A 22,016-nucleotide genomic window follows, 5' to 3' on the forward strand; every position below is an offset into this window, starting at 1 on the left:
AATTTGTACACAGAAATGTCTCACAAACGGCAAGTGATAAATTACCAGATAATCTGCTTTTAGTGATGTTGGGTGAGGGATAAATGTTAGTCAGGACATCGGTAGAATGCCACTGTTACTCTTTGAATAGTGGCTGGGGACTTTTTACATCCACCCGAGAGGGTAGACGGGGCCTCGGTTTAACGTTTAATCTGAAAGACAGCACTTACATACTCCCTCAGCACTGCATTTAAGTGTCAACCTAAATTATGTGCTCAAGTCTCTGGAGTTAGGTTGAAACTGACAACTGTCTGATTCAGGTGAGGATGTTACCCCTGAGGCAACCTCTAACTGTTGATATGATCAGGTACTATAGAAACTCAAGTCTTGTTCGTATTTTCGGTGTGGGCCTTTTATTAAAACTCAAAGCTTGGCACAATATTTTTGTGTGAAATAATTATGCAGTGGGAATGTTTGTGGAGATGATGAGTAGCAAGGAACATTTTGCTTTAAATTCAATTTTTCCTGTTACATATACTGACAAATTCACTGAATACACTTCATTCCTGTATTTCACATGGGTTTGATTTTTGGTGTCAAAATACGTGGTTCTTTGGAGTATAGATTTCTGCATCTAACTTTTCATTTTCTTTCTCCACAGAATATGACCGGCACATAGCATCCCGCAGAAGCATGGCAGCTGCTTACCTTGACCCAAACTTAAATCACACAGCAGGTTCAGGAGCCAAGTCCCGTTTGAGTATGGAACGGTCCCCTGGTGCCATGGAACGAGTGCTGAAGGTCTTCCATTATTTTGAGAGTAATAATGAGCCCTCAACCTGGGCCATGAACATCAGGCATGGTGATGCCACGGATGTCCGGGTGAGTTGGTGTTTTTATTCAACTGAAATTTAGCAGAACATTATTCTTTGAGAAAAATTCAAGTTTTCAAAGGTTTTTTTTTAAATTAGGAAAGAAATATTTACATTTTTGGAGTGAAATGTTCATGTTAAACAAAATCAGCATAACATAGACTACATTTCTCAAATTTTGGCCTGTAATTTGTGGCCCTTACAGGCGCGTACGAGATGTGTTCACGCCCATAAGGGCCGCGCAAGTTCCGGGGTTTTGTGCACGAAGCATATGTGCGAAAACCCGGAACTTACGATCTGTGAAGAAGCTTCTTGACAAATCATCTGCATCTCCGGGAAAAGGGCATCCGCGGACAGAGAGTCGGGCTATTTGCCCAACTTCTGACCAGCAAATGCCCGTAAAATTCTTATGCCAGGTAAAAGCAGGCCTTACACCTGCATGTACTGGCAGAAGATTTTAACTGAACATAAAAATAATTATTTTCAATCATTTAATCATTAAAAACCTGTACAATAAGGTATGGTTATTTTTAGCCCTTTAAAACATTTAAATTTATTTTTCAAAAAAATAAAATTTTATATATCTGAATCCTCATAAGCATGAATGGAGATCCCCGACTTTCATTTGTTGGGCCGGCCCGGACCACCAGGTACACGGGCATTTTATTTGTGGATCGGAGGCATTTTCCCACGGGAAGCCTCCGACCGCAAATTCAGGGCCATTGTTTATAATTCTAGAAAGTTTTAATTTGTTTTTTAAAAAAATGTACTTGAAAGGGGATGACTAACTGTTCAAACCACACTGAACATCTGCATCGCAAAACTAATTTTATTTCTCAAAAAATGTAGAGACTGGAGGAAATAACATTTGTTGGCAAGTTTAAGCTAAAAATTGTTTAAAAACTCAAATGATGAATCCCACAAATATGCCAAAGCATGTATATATTTTTTTAAAGGTCACTAACAATGGACTTCAGCTAAGATTATGTCCCTAAGGGCTAGAAATTCGCCAGTCTGACGTGATTTTTTTCACGTTACAAGTGCTTTTTTGCTGTTTAAAAGAAACCTCTCGAAATTCCCCAAAGGCCCCAATGGCAGTTTTGAAATATCACCAAAAAGGTGGATCGCCACGTTGCAACGCCAAAACAAAACGCACCGCTTAAATTTGGCCGTTTGGCAAACCTGTACTCGGGTGAAAAAACAACGCATGAGAAAAGCAGGCGTTGCAGCCTCAGAAACATTGGTAAGTAGGAAGACCTACAGAAAAGGTAAGTTGAAGTTTTTATTTTTAATTTTTTTTTCAGCAATTCATTACTTAAGTGTAATGTGAATGTTTTCTGATATTTCATTTTTTGATTTTTGCAATTTTTCTTGTGTTTTCTCCCCTCCGTGTTTTTGGCGTTGATAGGCGTCGGGCTAAAGTTGGCAAGATCGCAGTTTGGCCACTTCCGACAACCAGGCAAAGGGCTATGGTTTTGCCAATTATGTGTTTTCTTCCATTTACTTCAGTTTCAATGGGAAGAATGTTAAGCTAGTGGCTCCCCTTATTATGAGCTTACTTTAGCATTTGTGGAAGTATGTAGCAGTCATCACCTTAAAATTACATGCAATGCATATTTGAAAGAGGTGCAATAAAGATGCAGCCCAGATTGGGTTCATTTGTGGCCATGAGCAAATTTCTCATCAGAGAGCCTATGAATTATCAAGCTGTTGTCTGTTTTGGAGAAGTAGGAGCAGTAAGAAGACATCTGAGACTATCTGTGCAATTTGCCTGGACTATTGATTGCTATTCTTGACTGTTGCGCTCGGAGCCTAAGTTGTATTTTTGGTTTATATATTGCAATTGAATGTCATTGAGACTAAAATAATTGCTGGAAATGAATGTTTCGATATTGATGTATGTTTAAAAAAAAAATCAAAAATGTACCCTAATTATTTGATGATTGTGCTCCATGAATGCATGCATCGCCTCTCTTCCCCGCCCCCGCATACATGCAATATTAAAAAAGGAGTAAGGACACATTGCAACCCTCTTTGCATGAGTCTTGGTGGAGGCATCTGAGACAAATCGGACTGGAAATCGGCTGCTCTATGCCACGATTTTTAAGTCAAATTTACATTGCAATAGTTGCAAATTCAGCACAAAACTCAGTAACAAGAACACAAGTGTATTTTTACATTAAACCTCTAGCAGCTTCTGTACGAGGTTCTCCACTTGCAACTGGAAACCTGATCCAATATACAGTTAGTTTGATTTTTTTTTTTAAAGTCCAAATAAATGTTAGTGTTCAGAATTCTGGAAATATCAATTATATTTGTCATTTTTAGTTTTGTACTTATAATACAAAGGTAGTCAGGTACATTATGACTCTTGAGAAGTGTTACAAACTTGAGAATGTTTGTGATGATGTGCAACATTGGGTTATTGGAGTAATGGTCATCGGTAGTTTTTATTTAACCAATATTTTAGCATGGTAAATGTAATGGTAGATACTTCACTTCTGTAAGATAGTCAATTACCTGATAGTAGCCTACATCACTTGCTTAAGTATTTTGTTGTACCCCATTACTGCTGGTTGATTTTCAAATATTATATCCTTAAACTTAAAAAAAAATGAACATTGCTCCAGTTTTGTAGTATGGTAATTATTTTCATAGCAACCTAGAATGACTTTGTGAATGGCTTGGCAAACATGTTGACCTCCAACTAGCACATTATTTTATTTTGGACCAGTGCCATTTTCCCATTATAGGCACACAGTTGATAGCTACATTTAGATTTTATTTGGAGAGTTTGAGCTTGGCTTGATTGGTCGCATTCTTGCCTCAAGACAGAAGGTTATGGGCTCAAGCCTAGAGCACATATCAGCTGCTACTTAAATGCAGCTGAGGGAGTGCTGCAGCGTTAGAGCTGTTGTCTTATGGATGAGATATTAAACTGAGTCTGTTTGTTCAAGTAGGGTAAGGCATCAGTTCTCCTTTAACCAGAACCACTGATAATTTATCGAGACTTTGTTGTTTGTGCAATCTTGCTGTGTGCAAGTTAGCTTTCTGTTTGCCTACATATAACAACAACTGCAGTTGAAAAGAAATTCATTGACTGAGGTATTTTAAGATACCCTGCACATATGATGAAGTGCTTTATGAATGCAAAAGTCTTTATTTTGATCGTCACTGATTAGCCAGAGAGGGACGGAAGATAACCTAATAACTTTGGACAGCAAATACTGAATATTGGGTAGTTATTTAATGTTATTGTTGAATATATTTAGTCTTGTACAAAAATTTGTGTTAAATAAGATATAGGTAGTGTGTTTAACTGATTTTTCTTCTCAATTTATGCTTTTCATGGTCAGTCAGGTTTCCACTTCTATGCTAAGAAATAGGAGCAGGAGTCGGCCATTTGGCCCCTCGAGCCTGCTCTGCCATTTAATAAGATCATGGCTGATCTGATCTTGGGATCAGCTCCACTTCCCTGCCTGCTCCCCATAACCTTTCACCCCCTTATCACTCAAAAATCTGTCTATCTCCACCGTAAATATATTCAATGACCCAGCCTCCACAGCTGTCTGGGGCAGAGAATTCCACAGATTTACAACCCTCTGAGAAGAAATACCTCCTCATCTCAGTTTTAAATGGGTGACACCTTATTCTGAAACTATACCCCCTCGTTCTAGATTCCCCCACGAGGGGAAACATCCACTCTGCATCTACCTTGTCGAGCTCTCTCAGTACCGAACATGTTTCAATAAGATAACCTCTCATTTTTCTGAGCTCCAATGAGTATAGGCTAACCTACTCGACATTTCCTCATAAGTCAACCCCCTCATCTCAGGAATCAACTGAGTGAACCTTCTCTGAACTGCCTCCAATGCAAATATATCCTTCCTTAAGTAAGGAGACCAAAACTGTATGCAGTACGCTCGGTGTGGCCTCATCAATACCCTGTAAAGTTGTAGCAGAACTTCTCTGTTTTTATACTCCATCCCCTTTGCAATAAAGGCCAACATTCCATTTGTCTTTCTGATTATTTGCTGTACCTGCATACTAACTTTTTGTGTTTCATGCACAAGGACCCCCAGGTCCCTCTGTACTGCAGTATTTTGTAATTTCTCTCCATTTAAATAATAATTTGCTTTTTTATTTTTTCTGCCAAAATGGATAACCTCACACTTTACCACATTCACATTATACTCCATCTGCCATAGTTTTGCCCACTCACTTAGCCTGTCTATATCCTTTTGCAGATTTTTTTGTGTCCTCCTCACAACTTGCTTTCCCATCCATCTTTGTATCGTCAGCACACTTGGCTACATTACAATTGGCCCCTTCATCCAAATCATTAATATAGATTGTAAATAGTTGAGGCCCCAGCACCGATCCCTGTGGCATCCCACTAGTTACCCTTTGCCAACTAGAAAATTACCCATTTATCCCGACTCTGTTTTCTGTTAGTTAGTCGATCCTCTATATATTGCCCCCAACCCCGTGAACTTTACATCCTCAAAGAACTCCAGCAAATTTGTCAAACATGATTGCCCCTTCATAAAATCATGCTGACTCTGCTTGACTGCATTATGCTTTTCCAAATGTCCTGCTACTGCTTCCTCAATGATGGACACCAGCATTTTTCCAACGATAGATGTTAGGCGAACTGGTCTATAGTTTCCTGCTTTCTGTCTCTCCTTTTATAAATAAGGGCGTTACATTTGCGGTTTTCCAATCCTTTGGGACCTCACCAGAATCTGGGGAATTCTGGTAGATTGCAACCAGTGCATCCACTATTTCTTCAGCCACTTCTTTTAAGACCCTGGGATGCAAGCCATCAGGTCCAGGGGACTTGTCCACCTTTAGTCCCATTATTTTACCGAGTACGTTTTCTTTAGTGAAAGTTATGGTTTTAAGGTCCGCCCTTGATTATCCATTATTGGGATGTTTTTAGTGTCTTTCACCGTGAAATATTTATTCAAAGTCTCTGCCATTTTCCTATTTTCCATTATTAATTCCCGAGTTTCATCCTCTTAAGGGACCAACGTTTACTTTAGCTACTCTTTTCCTTTTTATATACCAGTAGAAACTCTTACTATCTGTTTTTATATTTCTTGCTAGTTTACTTTCATAATCTATCTTCCCTCTCTTTTTTGTCATCCTTTGCTGGTTTTTAAAAGTTTCCCAATCCTTTGGCTTCCCACTAAACTTGGCCACTTTGTATGCCATTGTTTTCAATTTGATACCATTCTTTACTTTCTCATTTAGCCACGGATGGTTTTCCCTTCTCTCAATGTCTTTCCTTCTCACTGGCAAACATTTTTATTGAGAGTTATGAAATATCTCCTTAAATGTCTGTCACTGCTTATCAACCGTCTTACACTTGCATCTATTTTCCCAGTCCACTTTAGCCAACTCTGCCTTCATACCTTTGTAATCTCCTTTATTTAAGATCATGACACTGGTTTGAGTTCTAACTTTCTCACCCTCCAACTGAATTTTAAATTCAACCATGCTATGATCATTCTTTCCGAGAGGATCTTTTAGTAGGAGTTCATTTATTAATCATGTCTCATTACACAGTACCAGATCTAAGATAGCCTGCTCCCTGGTTGGTTCCGCAATGTACTGTTGAAGGAAACCATCCCAGATATACTCTATGAACTCTTCCTCATGGTTACCTTGGCCAATTTGATTTGTCCAATCAATATGAAGATTAAAATCGCCCATGCTTATTGCTGGTCCTTTGTTACAAGCCCCAATATTTCTTGATTTATACTCCGTGCAACAGTGTAGCTACTGTTAGGGTCCGATAGTCTATGCCCACCAGTGACTTCTTCCCTTTATTATTTCTTATCTCCACACATACTACATCTTGATCTTTCTTCTGAGCTGATATCATTCCTCACTACTGCACTGATCTTATCCTTTATTAACAGAGCTACCCCACCTCCTTTTCTTTAAGCCTACCCCTGAATATTCACTTCCCAGCCTTGGTCACCTTGCAACCACGTCTCTGTAATGGCTATCAGATCATACCCATTTATATCTATTTGTGCCATCAGCTCATCTATCTTGTTACGAATGCTGCATGCATTCAGATAAAGAGCTTTTAATTTTTTTTTGAACCATTTTTCCCTGGTTTGACCCCACTTTCTGATACGCTCTTATTTTTATACATTCTGTCCCTACCTGTCACAGTCTGGGTAACCTGCTCTATTGCCTTCTCCTCGCTCTTTGATTTTTTAAATTTCTGTTCACCTGAACCCTCCCCACTATTTTATTTAAAACTCTCTCTACAGCCTTAGTTATTCAATTCGCCAGGACACTAGTATGGCTCAAATGAAGCCTTTCCCAACGGACCAGCTCCCTCTTACACCAGTACTGGTGCCAGTGCCTCATGAACCGAAACCCATTTCTCCCACACCAGTCTTTTAGCCACGTGTTCATCTGATCGTCTTTAACCTATGCAAATTTGCTTGTGGCTCAGGTAGTAATCCAGAGACTATTACCTTTGTGGTTCTGCTTTTTAATTTAGCCCCAAGCTACTCATACTCCCTCAGCAGAACCTCTTTCTTTGTTCTACCCATGTCGTTGGTACCTACGTGGACCACAACAACTGGGTCTTCCCCCTCCCATTCCAAGTCCCCCTCCAGCCCAGAGGAGATGTCCTTAACCCTGGCACCGGGCAGGCAACACAACCTTCGGGACTCATGCTCTTGGCTGCAGAGAACAGTATCTATCCCCCTAACTATACTGTCCCTTACCACTAAAACATTTATTTTTACTCCCCCCACTTGAATGGGCCCCTGTATCATGGCGCTGTGGTCAGTTTGCTCATTCTCCCTGCAGTCCCTGTTTTTTGTCTAAAGAGGGAGCAAGAATCTCGGACCTGTTGGACAAGAGCAAGGGCTGAGGCTCCTCCATCACTACCTCATGGTTCCCCATACCTGCCTCGCTTGTAGTCCTACCCTGCTGTCCCTGACAACAGGCCAAATTTGAATTAATTAATCTAAGGGGTGTGACTGCCTCCTGGAACAGTGTCCAGGTAACTCTCCTCCTCCCTGATGTGTCGTAGTGTTCGCAGCTCGGACTCCTCAGCACATCAACATGGAGCCGAAGTTCCTCGAGCTGCAGACACTTAATGCAGATGTGGTGCTGTGGACCTCAATGGTGTCCACCAGCTCCCACATGCAACAGCAGAAACAGATCGCCTGCCCTGCCATCACTAATGTATTTAATTAATTATGTTTCAAGTTTTGCTTTTAATCCCAGCTCTTAATTTAACCAATGCCCAGGAAAGATGGAAAAACTGACCATTCACTTCCCTGCTTTCCTGTGACATCACACTTTGATTTTGATTCTTTTTACTACTTATCTTCCCAGGTCAGTTGGTGTTGTTGGGCCTCGCTGTTTGTGTCCCCCTGGGTTGCTGCTCCCGACTCTTGCGCTGTTTAGTATGCTGCTGGGCTGCGCCCTTTGTAGACTTGCCGTTACTCCCGACTCTCGCACTGTTTAGTGAGGCTATCTCAAAAAATGTGGACTCTGTGTAGCAAATAAATCATGAAATGTTTTTATTCTACACATACACATACATCATTACTTTCACAAAATGTAACTCATGAAATACTTGGGACAAAGTTTGATCTCGTTGTGTGCTGTTGATAACATTTCTACTTGTTCTTAACTGCCCAATCATATAATGATTTTCTGAGTGCCCTGTGACCACGCCCTTAATAATAGATTTGATTTTCATATAGACTGGGCAAACCAAATTACAGTAATAGCGTGGAGGATGTGTTCATGAAATGCATTCAAGGTAGTTTGCTAGATTAGTATGTCGAGAAAATCCTTATTAATCAGCAAATTGTGTTAGGGAAATTGATGGGATTGAAGGCCTAAATCCCCAGGGCCTGATAGTCTGCATCCCAGAGTACTTAAGGAAGTGGCACTGGAAATAGTGGATGCATTGGTGGTCATTTTCCAACATTCTACAGACTCTGGATCAGTTCCTTTGGACTGGAGGGTAGCTAATGTAACCCCACTTTTTAAAAAGGTGGGAGAGAGAAAATGGGGAATTATAGACCAGTCAGCCTGACATCGGTGGTGGGAAAAATGTTGGAATCAGTTAGTCAAGATGAAATAGCAGCGCATTTGGAAAGCAGTGACAGGATCGTCCAAGTCAGTATGGATTTATGAAAGGGAAATCATGCTTGACAAATCTTCTAGAATTTTTTGAGGATGTAACTAGTAGAGTGGACAAAGGGGAGCCAGTGGATGTGGTGTATTTAGACTTGCAAGAGGCTTTTGACAAGGTCCCACATAAGAGATTAGTGTGCAAAACTAAAGCACATGGTATTGGGGGTAATGTATTGACATGGATAGAGAACTGGTTGGCAGACAGGAAGCCAAGAGTAGGAATAAACGGGTCCTTTTCAGAATGGCAGGCGGTGACTAGTAGGGTACAGCAAGGTTCAGTGCTGGGACCCCAGCTATTTACAATATACATTAATGATTTAGACAAAGGAATTGAATGTAATATCTCCAAGTTTGCAGATGACACTAAGCTTGGTGGCAGTGTGAGCTGTGAGGAGGATGCTAAGAGGCTGCAGGGTGACTTGAACAGGCTAGGTGAGTGGGCAAATACATGGCAGATGTGGTATAATGTAGATAAAGGGGAGGTTATCCACTTTGGTGGTAAAAACAGGAAGGCAGATTATTATCTGAATGGTGACAGATTAGTAAAAGGGGAGGTGCAACGAGACCTGGGTGTCACGGTACATCAGTCATTGAAAGCTGGCATACAGGTACAGCAGGCAGTGAAGACGACAAATGGCATGTTGGCCTTCATAGCGAGAGGATTTGAGTACAGGAGCAGGAAGGTCTTCCTGCAGTTGTACAGGGTCTTGGTGAGACCACACCTTGAATATTGTGTAGAGTTTTGGCCTCCTAATCAGAGGATGGACATTCTTGCTATTGAGGGAGTGCAGGGAAGGTTCACCAGACTGATTCCCAGAATGATAGGACTGACATATGAAGAAAGACTGGATCGACTAGCCTTATATTCAATGGAATGGGAGGGGATCTCATAGAAACGTATAACATTCTGACCGGATTGGAAAGGTTAGATGCAGGAAGAATGTTCCCGATGTTGGGGAAGTCCACAACCAGAGGTCACAGTCTAAGGATAAGGGGTAAGCCATTTAGGACTGAGATGAGAAATTTCTTCACTCAGAATTGTGAACCTGTGGAATTCTGTCACAGAAAGTTGGTGAGGCCAGTTCGTTAGATATATTCAAAAGGGAGTTAGATGTGGCCCTTACGGCTAAAGGGATCAAGGGGTATGGAGAGAAAGCAGGAGAGGGGTACTGAGGAAATGATCAGCCATGATATTGAATGGTGGTGCAGGCTCAAAGGGCTGAATAGCCTACTCCTGCACCTATTTTCTATGTTTCTCTGGAACAGGATATTTTAAATCCAGCATTGTGCAATGAGACAGGGCTAATTAATAACCGTGTAGCAAAGGAGCCTCTGTATCCTTGTACAAGAATCACAGAAAGTTAGCATGTAGGTACAGCAAGCAATTAGGAAAGAAAATAGTATGTTAGCCTTTATTACAAAAGAATTTGCATTTAAGAATAAATAAATCTTACTGCAGTTATATCGGGCTTGGGTTTGACCACACTTGGAGTACTGTGTACAGTGTTAGTCTCCTTACCTTAGTGGGAGTGCACCAAAGTTTCACTTGACTGATTCCTGCGATGGGGGATTGGCACACGAGGACAGATTTCATAGATCAGGCTTCTGTTCTAGAATTTGAAAGAATGAGAGGTGATCTCATTTTAAAAAAAGTATAAAATTCAATGAGACTAAGAGAAATTTCTTCACTCAAAGGTTTGTGGGTCGTTGAAATTCTCTACCCCAGAGGGCGATAGATGCTTAGTCATTGGGTATATTCAAGATAGAGATCGATAGATTTTTTGATATTGAGGGATATGGGGATAGTGTAGGAAGGTGGCGTTGAGGTTGAAGATCAGCCATTATCTTATTGAATGGCGGAGCAGGCTCGAAGAGCCGAATGGCCTACTCCTGCTCCTATTTCTTATGCTGTGTTCATTCCTAGAAATCGTCAGAATACAGTTAAGTTTACCAATTATTCATGATAAGTGGCCATTTTTGAAAGATTTCTTATTGCTCAGGGTTTTATTTAAAGTAGTAGAGAGAACATGATGATGGAGCATGTAAAACATGTTAAAGCAACTGGAAACGTTTTATGATTGAGTACTTAAAATTCACATGTCAGTTTACATGTGGTTTTCAAAAGCATAATGTAGCATAAGTGTGTCAGCTGTGGCTCAGTGGGTAGCCGCCGCTCGGAAGCAGCATGGAGGCCCCCAACCTATGAAAAACCACCAGCGGCAGTTCGGGCCATAAAAGGAGCGGAGATGTGCGGCCCGGGAGCAGTGTGGAGGCCCCAAACTGTGAGAAACCATCAGCCGCAGGCCGGGGCCATAAAAGGAGCGGAGTACGGCGGCCCGGGAGCAGCGTGGAGGCATGCCACTTGAGGGAGCAGCGCCAGTTGGTGTAGGAGGGCGACGACTTAGAGAAGTGTGACTGGATTGGATGTCACCAAAATAAAGGTCGCTGATTGGAGCGTGGGTAGGTACAGCAGGAGAGGCGGCAAGCAGCAGAGGAATGGCGAGGTCGGGGCGAAGGAGTGGCGAAAGATTGTAGAGCGACGTGATCGAGGCCCAGAAGAGGCAAGGGCCCAGGGGCAGCACAGGCCAGCCCACACTGCGACATGTATGTGCGGACTAAGTCCATGCAGCAGAGCTGGTCTCCAGTCGTCTTGGTTAATCCTTGCCACTGGACCAAGACTGAGCTCTGTCAAGCCCGTGTGGTGGATGGTGTGCAATGGCCACCACACGTTAGAAAAAATCCATGCACAGCCATCTTCCACCCTTCAACATGTAGTTCGGGACCTGGAATGTCAGGTCCTTCATTGAAACCTGTGAACTCGTCCCTTTTTGGTGTGGAAGCAAGTCATCCTCGATACGAGGGAAGAGTGGGTAGCACACTTGCCTGTGAGTCAGAAGGTTGTCGTTCAAATCCCACTTCAGGGACTTAAGCACATAAATCTAGGCTGATACTCCAGTGCAGTGCTGAGGGAGTGCAGCACTGTCGGAGGTGCCGTCTTTCGGATAAGACGTTAAACTGAGGCCCCGACTGCCCCCTCAAGTGGACTTAAAAGATACCATGGCACTATTCTGAAGAAGATCAGCGGAGCTATCTCTGGTGTCCTGGCCCACATTTATCCCTCAATCAGCATAACAAAAACAGTTTATCTGGTCAATATCATGTTGCTGTGTGTGGGAGTTTGTTGTGTGCAAATTGGCTGCGCGTTTCTCACATTACAACAGTGACTACACTCCAGAAGTATTTCATTGACTGTAAAGTGCTTTAAAACATCCGGTGGTCGTGAAAAGCGTTATATAAATGTAAGTCTTTTATGAATGTTTTCAAATATAGAACATAGAAATTTTAACATAGGAAGTCATTCTCGCCCGAGTTGTTTCGTATTTTATTTTAGAATAAAAGTTTTCTTTCCCTTAACATTAAATATTCAATCTTTTTGTCCAACCTCAGTTATTTTTACTTTTTTGCTCTTGTCTGGTTATGGTTTATAATTATCACAGTAGGAACAAACCAGATGTGTTGTAAGTAGTCACAATTATAGTTTTGTGCTGTTTATATCTTTTAAGTGTTACATTTGTCACGGATCCATCCATCAAAATAATTTGTGTTTGAGTGTTGCATTCCAGATTGTATTCTGATGGATTTGAGTGGTTAACAGGGATTAATTGGATTTGATAATCTATTCCACAAGAAACAAAGCAGCTTGTAAACTTTAGTAAAGGTTGTTCCTGTCCAGTCCGGGACTCCTCTGGAAACATCCGTGGTTCAGCATCAGCCCTGGCATGGGTGGCGTCCCGGGTTCCTGCGCTGTTTAGTGAGGAGTGATTGTAGCAGAATGCTTCCGGGTCGTTGGTCCCAACCACGTCACATCCTGCGACTGGATTGAATAGATTTGTGCATGCGCACAAAAGCCGCACAAATCCAGCTTCGGTGTCGGGACTCGACAGCCACCTCCATTGAACTGCCTGGAGCTAGGGAAGGAGGAGGGAAGACACAACCTTTTTTTAATAAAAAGATCAGCAAAGCAGCATAGAGAGAGCGAGGCCCGAGTTAAGCAGCTGGAGCGTGGCAGAGGTGTTCAGGAGCCCGGGCGCTGTCATGAGGTACCGGTAATCCTAGGCTCGGCGTGACCTTCTGTGGTTAGGAAAATTCTCTGTTCTGGCACCGGTCAGGTCCCGAGAGTACCGGACCAGAGAGGTCTAACCATTACACTGGTAAAAACTCCAGGTGGGGGTACAACCCTTTCCAGAAGAGAGAGAAAGGAAAACCCAAGGGAATCCAAGCTATGTTTGACCACCTTTTAGTGATAGTGATTTACATTGGTGGCTCCTGGAAAAGGTTAATGGGTTTGGGAACCTGAAGAATAAGGGAATAGAGAAATCAGAAACACTGAGTACTGTAATAGATTGGCTCATGGTAAACATTAGATTCTGGCTATATCTTAATGTAACATCATATACTTATCAATATTCTTGTAGAATGTTGCAATTTTCTTCGACCGTACATTCCAAATTCTTTCCAAAATCCACGACCTCCACCACCTAGAAGGACAAGTGCAGCAGGTGCATGGGAACACAATCACCTCCAAGTCACACACCAATTCCGAAATGTATCGCATTTCCTTAATCACCAGTTCATAATCCTTGAACTGCCTACCTAACTGCACTGTGGGAGTACCTTCATTACAGGGACTGCAGCGGTTCAAGAAAGCGGCCTTCTCAAGGGCGACAAAGGATGGGCACTAAATGCTGGCCTTGCAAGCGACACCCATATCCCGAGAATTCATAAAAAAAAAAATTGCCATAACTAATTACTTTTATAGAAACATAGAAATTTACAGCGCAGAAGGAGGCCATTTCGGCCCAACGTGTCTGCGCTGGCCGACAAAGAGCCGCATGCCCCTTGGTCAGCAGCCCTAAAAGTTGAATACAAACCCATGAACAATGACGGAAAGGCAAAGAGCACCCAGCCCAACCAATCCGCCCCACACCACTGCAACACCCCTCAGACTAAAACATCTACATTCCACCCCAACTGGAGCCATGTGATCTCCTGGGAGAGACAAAAACCAGATTAAAAACCCAGGCCAATTTAGGGAGAAAAATCTGGGAGAATTCCTCTCCGACCCATCCAGGCGATCAAAACTAATCCAGGAGATCACCCTGGTCATATTCTATTCCCTGCAGTACTGACCGTTATATCTGCGGGTTACGGCACTCTAAGTGCCCATCCAACCATCTCTTAAAAGTGGTGAGGGTTTCTGCATCCACCACTCTTCCAGGCAGTGAGTTCCAGATCCCCACAACCCTCTGTGTAAAGAAGCCCCCCCCCCTCAAATCCCCTCTAAACCTTCCACCTTAAAACTATGCCCCCCCGTAAAAGCCCCCTCCACCAATGGAAAAAGACCCTTACTATCCACTATGTCCAGGCCTCTCAATATTTTGTACACCTCGATGAGGTCGCCTCTCAACCTCCTCTGTTCCAGTAAGAACAAACCCAGCCTATCCAATCTGTCCTCATAACTAAGATTCTCCATTCCAGGCAGTATCCGAGTTAATCTCCTCTGCACTATCTCTAGTGCAATCACATCCTTCCTATAATACGGCGACCAGAACTGCACACAGTACTCCAGCTTGTGGCCTAACCAAAGTATGATACAATTTAAGCATAACCCCCCTGCTCATATTATATGACTTGGCCAATAAAGGCAAGCATTCCGTATGCCTTCTTAACCATCTTATCCACCTGGCCTGCTACTTTCAGGGATCTGTGGACAAGCACTCCAAGGTCCCTTTGTTCATCTACACTGTAAAGTGGTTTACCGCTTAATGTGTATACCCTTTCCTTATTAGCCCTCCCAAAGTGCATCACCTCACACTTCTCTGAATTAAATTCCATTTGCCACTGCTCTGCCTACCTGACTTTCCTCTTCATTATCAACCACACAGCCAATTTTAGTGTCGTCTGCATCTCCTTAATCATACTTCCTATATTCAAATCTAAATCGTTGATATATATACCACAAAAAGCAAGGGACCCAGGACTAAGCCCTGTGGAACCCCACTGGAAACATCCTTCCAGTTGCAAAAGCATCCATCAATCATACCCTTTGCTTCCTACTTCCAAGCCAATTTTAGATCCAACTTGCCACTTTGCCCTGGTTCCTATGGGCTTTAACCTTCATGACCAGTCTACCATGCGGGACCTTATCAAAAGCCTTGCTAAAGTCCATATATACTACACCGTGTGCACTACGCTCATCGACCCTCTTGGTTACTGTTATATATGTGGACTTGTATTTACTCTGTACAGCCACCAGAGGGCTCATTTCCCGGAGTCCCAAGGGATCCCATAATTCCTTGGGAGCACAGGTATTTCAGAAGGCTTCAAAGGTTAGAGAGGTACTCTGGAGACCTGCAATAAAAGACTACGATCGCACTTTACTTTGAACTCAGTATTCAATTTGACTCTTTATCCATACACAACAGTTACCTCCTCCAAAAATTCAATCAGGCTAGTCAAACACGATCTTCCCTTAACAAATCCATGCTGACTGTCCCTAATTAAACCTTGCCTATCCAAATGCAGATTTATCCTGTCTTTCGGGATTTTTTCCAATAATTTTCCCACCACTGATGTTATTCTTCACTGTCTGAACATTAATAGTCAACTGATGGATATATTAGAGAAAAACATTTGTTTTTAATTCACAATCCACGATCATTGTATCATGTGACTACCTGGATGGTAGAAGGTCAATTAGATAGACTCTGGTCTTTTTTCATCTAGCAATTCCTATGTTCTCCAAATGTTGTTTCTGTGCTATAAACTTGAATCTATTGTTAGAACATATGGGATTTAGACTAGCCTCATGTAACAGTTGATTGATTAAAAAAAAATGAACAGCATGATACATTCTGAATAAAGCAGATGAACAAAACTGCGATCTTATTCTATGCTTTCGTAAAATACATATAAAACAATGCACATACTGAGGAGGAAGTTTGTAAATAGAAACTAAAATGAGGCATTCAGCTCCTAAATCAGAAGAGTAAAATTAGTGTAGCAGTAATGTTTAAAACTTTGAATTACACTGTTACTCTTGAAAGCTATTTCTCCATGTTTTTATTTTGTACAGTATGTGTTGAATATGACTTGCATCCTACGGTCTTAAGAGAAGTAGCTGCAGGGATTGTGGATGCATTGGTTGTAATTTACCAAAATTCCCTGGATTCTGGGGAGATCCCAGCAGATTGAAAAACTGCAAATGTAACACCCCTGTTTAAAAAAGGAGGCAGACAAAAAGCAGGAAACTTTAGACCAGTTAGCCTAACATCTGTGGTTGGGAAAATGTTAGAGTCCATTATCAAAGAAGCAATAGAAGGACATTTGGAAAAGCAAAATTTGGTCATGCAGAGTCAGCATGGATTTATGAAGGGCAAGTCATGTTTGACAAATTTGCTGGAATTCTTTGAGGATGCAACGAACAGGGTAGACAAAGGGATACCAGTGGATGTGGTGTATTTGGACTTCCAGAAGGCATTTGACAAGGTGCCACGTAGAAACATAGAAAATAGTTGCAGGAATAGGCCATTCGACCCTTCGAGCCTGCACCACTATTCAATAAGATCATGACTGATCATTCCCTCAGTACCTCTTTCCTGCTTTCTCTTCATACCCCTTGATCCCTTTAGCCATAAGGCGATATCTAACTCCCTCTTGAATATATCCAATGAACTGGCATCAACAACTCTCTGCGGCAGGGAATTCTACAGGTTAACAACTCTGAGTGAAGAAGTTTCTCCTCATCTAAGTCCTAAATGGCCTACCCCTTATCTTAAGACTGTGTCCCCTGGTTCTGGACTTCCCCAACATCGGGAACATTCTTCCTGCATTTAACCTGTTCTGTCCCGTCAGAATCTTGTATGTTTCTATGAGATCCCCTCTCATCCTTCTAAATTCCAATGTATAAAGGCCCAGTTGATCCAGTCTCTCCTCATATGTCAGCCCAGCCATCCCGGGAATCAGTCTGGTGAACCTTCACTGCACTCCCTCAATAGCAAGAATGTCCTTCCTCAGATTAGGAGACCAAAACTGAACACAATATTCCAGATGAGGCCTCACCAAGGCCCTGGACAACTGCAGTAAGACCTCCCTGCTCCTATACTCAAATCTCCTAGCTATGAAGGCCAACATACCATGTTCCTTCTTCACCGCCTGCTGTACCTGTATGCCAACTTTCAATGACTAATGAACCATGACACCTAGGTCTCATTGCACCTCCCCTTTTCCTAATCTGCCGCCATTCAGATAATCTGTCTTCGCGTTTTTGCCCCCAAAGTGGATAACCTCACATTTATCCACATTAGACTGCATCTGCCATGCATTTGCCCACTCACCTAACCTGTCCAAGTCACCCTGCAGCCTCTTAGCGTCCCCCTCACAGCTCACACCGCCACCCAGTTTAGTGTCTTCTGCAAACTTGGAGATATTCCACTCAATTCGTTAATCTAAATCATTGATCTATATTGTAAAGAGCTGGGGTCCCAGCACTGAGCCCTGCGGCACTCCACTAGTCACTGCCTGCCATTCTGAAAAGGACCCGTTTATCCCGACTCTCTGCTTCCTGTCTGCCAACCAGTTCTCTATCCACGTCAGTTTATTACCTCCAATACCATCTGCTTTGATTTTGCACACCAATCTCTTGTGTGGGATCTTGTCAAATTCACTGGTTCTCCCTTGTCCACTCTACTAGTTACATCCTCAAAAAATTCCAGAAGATTTGTCAAGCATGATTTCCCTTTCATAAATCCATGCTGACTTGGACCGATCCTGTCACTGCTTTACAAATACGCTGCTATTTCATCCTTAATAATTGATTCCAACATTTTCCCCATTACTGATGTCAGGCTGACCAGTCTATAATTACCCACTTTCTCTCTCCCTCCCTTTTTAAAAAGTGGTGTTACATTAGCTACCCTCCAGTCCATAGGAACTGATCCAGAGTTAATAGACTGTTGCAAAATGATCACCAATGCATCCACTATTTCTAGGGCCACTTCCTTAAGTACTCTGGGATGTAGACTATCAGGCTCCGGGGATTTATCAGCCTTCTCCCATCAATTTCCTGCCTAATAAGGATAGCCTTCAGTTCCTCCTTCTCACGAGACCTTCGGTCCCCTAGTACTTCCGGAAGGTTATTTGTGTCTTCCTTCATGAGGACAGAACCAAAGTATTTGTTCAATTGGTCTGTCATTTCTTTGTTCCCCATTAGAAATTCACCTGAATCCGATTGCACTAATCTTTTTCTCTTCACATATCTATAGAAGCTTTTGCAGTCACTTTTTATGTTCCCGGCAAGCTTCTTCTCGTACTCTATTTTCCCCCTCTTAATTAAACCCTTTGTCCTCCTCTGCTGATTTCTAAATTTCTCCCAGTCCTCAGGTGTTCTGCTTTTTCTGGCCATTTATATGCCTCTTCCTTGGGTTTAACACTATCCTTAATTTCCCTTGTTGGCCACGGTTGAGCCACCTTCCCCATTTTATTTTTACTCCAGGCAGGGATGTACAATTGCTGAAGTTCATCCATGTGATCTTTAAATGTTTGCCATTGCCTATCCACCGTCAACCCTTTAAGTATCATTTGCCAGTCTATTCTAGCCAATTCACGCCTCAAAGCATTGAATACCTTTCCTTAAGTTCAGAACCTTAGTTTCTGAATTAACTGTGTCACTCTCCCTCTTAATGAAGAATTCTACCATGTTATGGTCACTCTTCCCCAAGGAGCCTCGCACAACAAGATTACTAATTAGTCCTTTCTCATTACACATCACCCAGTCTAGGATGGCAAGCTCCCTAGTTGGCTCCTCGACATATTAGTCTCGAAAACCATCCCTAATACACTCCAGGAAATTCTCCCCCACCGCAATGCTACCTGTTTGGTTAGCCCAATCAATATGTAGATTAAAGTCACTCATGATAACTGCTGTACCTTTATTGCATGCATCCCTAATTTCTTGTTTGATGCTGTTCCCAACCTCACTACTACTATTTGGTGGTCTGTACACAACTCCCACTAGCGTTTTCTGCCCTTTGGTATTCCGTAGCTCCACCCATATCGATTCCACATCATCCAAGCTAATGTCCTTTCTTACTATTGCATTAATTTTCTCTCTAACCAGCAATGCTACCCTGCCTCATTTTACTTTCTGTCTATCCTTCCTAAATGTTGAATACCCCTGGATATTGAATTCCCAGCCTTGGTCACCCTGGAGCTATGTCTCCGTGATGCCAATTACATCATACCCGTTAACTGCTGTCTGCGCAGATAATATGTCCACCTTATTCCGAATACTCCTCACATTGAGGCACAGATCCTTCAGGCTTGTCTTTCTAACATACTTTGCCCCCTTAGAATTTTGCTGTCATGTGGCCCTTTTTGCTTTTTGCCTTGGGTTTCTCTGCCCTCCACTTTTACTTTTCTTTTTATCTTTTGCTTCTGCCCCCATTCTACTTCCCTCTGTCACTCTGCATAGGTTCCCATCCCCCTGCCATGTTAGTTTAACTCCTCCCCAACAACATTAGCAAACACTTCCCCTAGGACATTGGTTCCGGTCCTGCCCAGGTGCAGACTGTCCGGTTTGTACTGGTCCCACCTCCCCCAAAACCGGTTCCAATGTCCCAGGAATTTGAATCCCTCCCTTCTGCACCACTCCTCAAGCCACATATTCATCTGAGCTATCCCGCGACTCCTACTCTGACTAGCACGTGGCACTGGTAGCAATCCTGATATGACTACTTTTGAGGTCCTACTTTTTAATTTAGCTCCTAGCTCCCTAAATTCATCTTGTAGGACCTCATCCTGTTTTTTACCTATATCGTTGGTACCTATATACACCACAACAACTGGCTGTTCACCCTCCCTTTTCAGAATGCCCTGCACCCGCTCCGAGACATCCTTGACCCTTGCACCAGGGAGGTAACATATCATCATGGAGTCTCTGTTGCGGCCGCAGAAACGTCTATCTATTCCCCTTACAATTGAATCCCCTATCACGAGAGCTCTCCCACTCTTTTTCCTGCCCTCCTGTGCAGCAGAGCCACCCACATAAAAGGTTACAGCACAAGATAAAAGTTCACGGGGTTTGGAGTAATATATTAGCATGGATAGAGGATTGACTAACTAACAGAGAACAGAGAGTCGGGATAAATGGTTCATTCTCGGGTTGACAATCAGTAACTAGTGGGATGCCGCAGGGATCAGTGCTGGGATCCCAACTATTTACAATCAATATTAACGACTTGGATGAAGGGACTGAGTGTAACGTAGCCAAGTTTGCTGCTGATACAAAGTTGGGAGGAAAAGCAATGTGTGAGGAGGACACAAAAAAATCTGCAAAAGGACATAGACAGGCTAAGTGAGTGGGCAAAAATTTGGTCGATGGAGTATAATGTTGGAAATTGTGAGGTCATGCACTTTGGCAAAAAAAAATCAAAGAGCAAGTTATTATTTAAATGGAGAAAGATTGCAGAGTGCTGCGGTACAATGGGACCTGTGGGTACTTGTGCATGAAACACAAAAGGGATAGTATGCGGGTACAGCAAGTGATTAGGAAGGCCAATGGAATCTTGGCCTTTATTGCAAAGGGGATGGAGTATAAAAGCAGGGAAGTCTTGCTACAGCTATACAAGGTATTGATGAGGCTACACCTGGAATACTACATGCAGTTTTGGTTTCCGTATTTACGAAAGGATATACTTTGGAGGCAGTTCAGAGAAAGTTCACTAGGTTGATTCCGGAGATGGAGGTTGACTTATGAGGAATGGTTCAGTAGGTTGGGCTTCTTCTCATTGGAATTCAGAAGAAGAGAGGTGATCTTATCGAAACGTCTAAGATTATGAGGGGGGCTTGACAAGGTGGATGCAGAGAGGATGTTTCCACTGATAGGGGAGACTGGAACAAGAGGGCATAATCTTAGAATAAGGGGCCGCCCATTTAAAACAGAGATGAGGAGATAATTCTTTTCTCAGGGTTGTAAATTTGTGGAATTCATTGCCTCAGAGAGCAGTGGAAGCTGGGACATTGAATAAATTTAAGACCGAAATGGACAGTTTCTTAAACGATAAGGGATTATGGAGAGTGGGCAGGGAAGTGGAGCTGAGTCCATGATCAGATCAGCCATGATCCTATTGAATGGCGGAGCAGGCTCGAGAGGCCATATGGCCTACTCCTATTTCTTATGTTCTTCTGTAAAGTGTCAGTTAGTAAATTGCATTTAGATTTTCTAGACTGAAGAAAAGACAGCCATTTACCAGATATCAGTGATGCTCAAAATTAGAACGTGGGTGTTATTAATTTTCAAAGCTCTGAGTAACTGAGTCAATATTGAAGAAGCATTCTGTGATATTGCAAACACTACAAAGATAGTAACAAATCAGACACAAAACAAACTGACATGTTGAATATCTGATGCAATGTTTTACTGTCGCCCAAGAAAAACCTCCAGTAAGGTTGGAAGGAAATACAGTTAATATAAACTTTTGAAAAGCAATTTCTGAGCTAAAGCTAGCAAAGCCAACAATAAAGAAGCTAGTGAGGTGCAACGTAGCTTGTGTAGCAACAGCTTTAAAGTCTGCCTTAAAAGTAGGCAGGTTTTGGAAGGTGCCAAGACCAACTTAAATTTTGGTCCAATCAAACTTCGAATTTCCAATTCATCAGAGAAAAAGAAAATGCACAAATGGTAGAACATTTCAGTGCATATGCAAACCATCCTATTGCCTGTTTGGGTATTTTACATGTTGGACCTCCCCCACCTCAGGATGTGCTTGCATCCCCATCCAATGTGGATGAGATCAAAGCTCCACCAAACAAAAAGAAAGACTTGCATTTATACAGCACCTTTCACGACCACAGACGTCTCAAAGCGCTTTACAATCAATGAAGTACTTTTTGGATTGTAGTCACTGTTGTAATGTAGGAAAC

The 22,016-nt window shown here is 42.4% G+C and overlaps 1 protein-coding gene across 12 annotated transcripts in view; it reads left to right on the plus strand.

The window, feature by feature from the left end:
- LOC139277362 (focal adhesion kinase 1) overlaps window positions 1–22,016 on the plus strand; it is a 759,656-nt gene that overhangs the window by 329,897 nt on the left and 407,743 nt on the right. For all 12 annotated transcript variants that reach the window (XM_070895775.1, XM_070895782.1, XM_070895811.1 and 9 more), the window contains one exon: window positions 641–861. In XM_070895775.1, coding sequence (XP_070751876.1) covers window positions 673–861 — 189 coding nt within the window. In that variant the 5' untranslated portion in view covers window positions 641–672. The remainder of the gene's footprint in view (window positions 1–640; window positions 862–22,016) is intronic.

Source organism: Pristiophorus japonicus, chromosome 1 (genome assembly GCF_044704955.1).
Source record: "Pristiophorus japonicus isolate sPriJap1 chromosome 1, sPriJap1.hap1, whole genome shotgun sequence".
Classification (NCBI taxonomy): Eukaryota; Metazoa; Chordata; class Chondrichthyes; family Pristiophoridae; genus Pristiophorus; species Pristiophorus japonicus.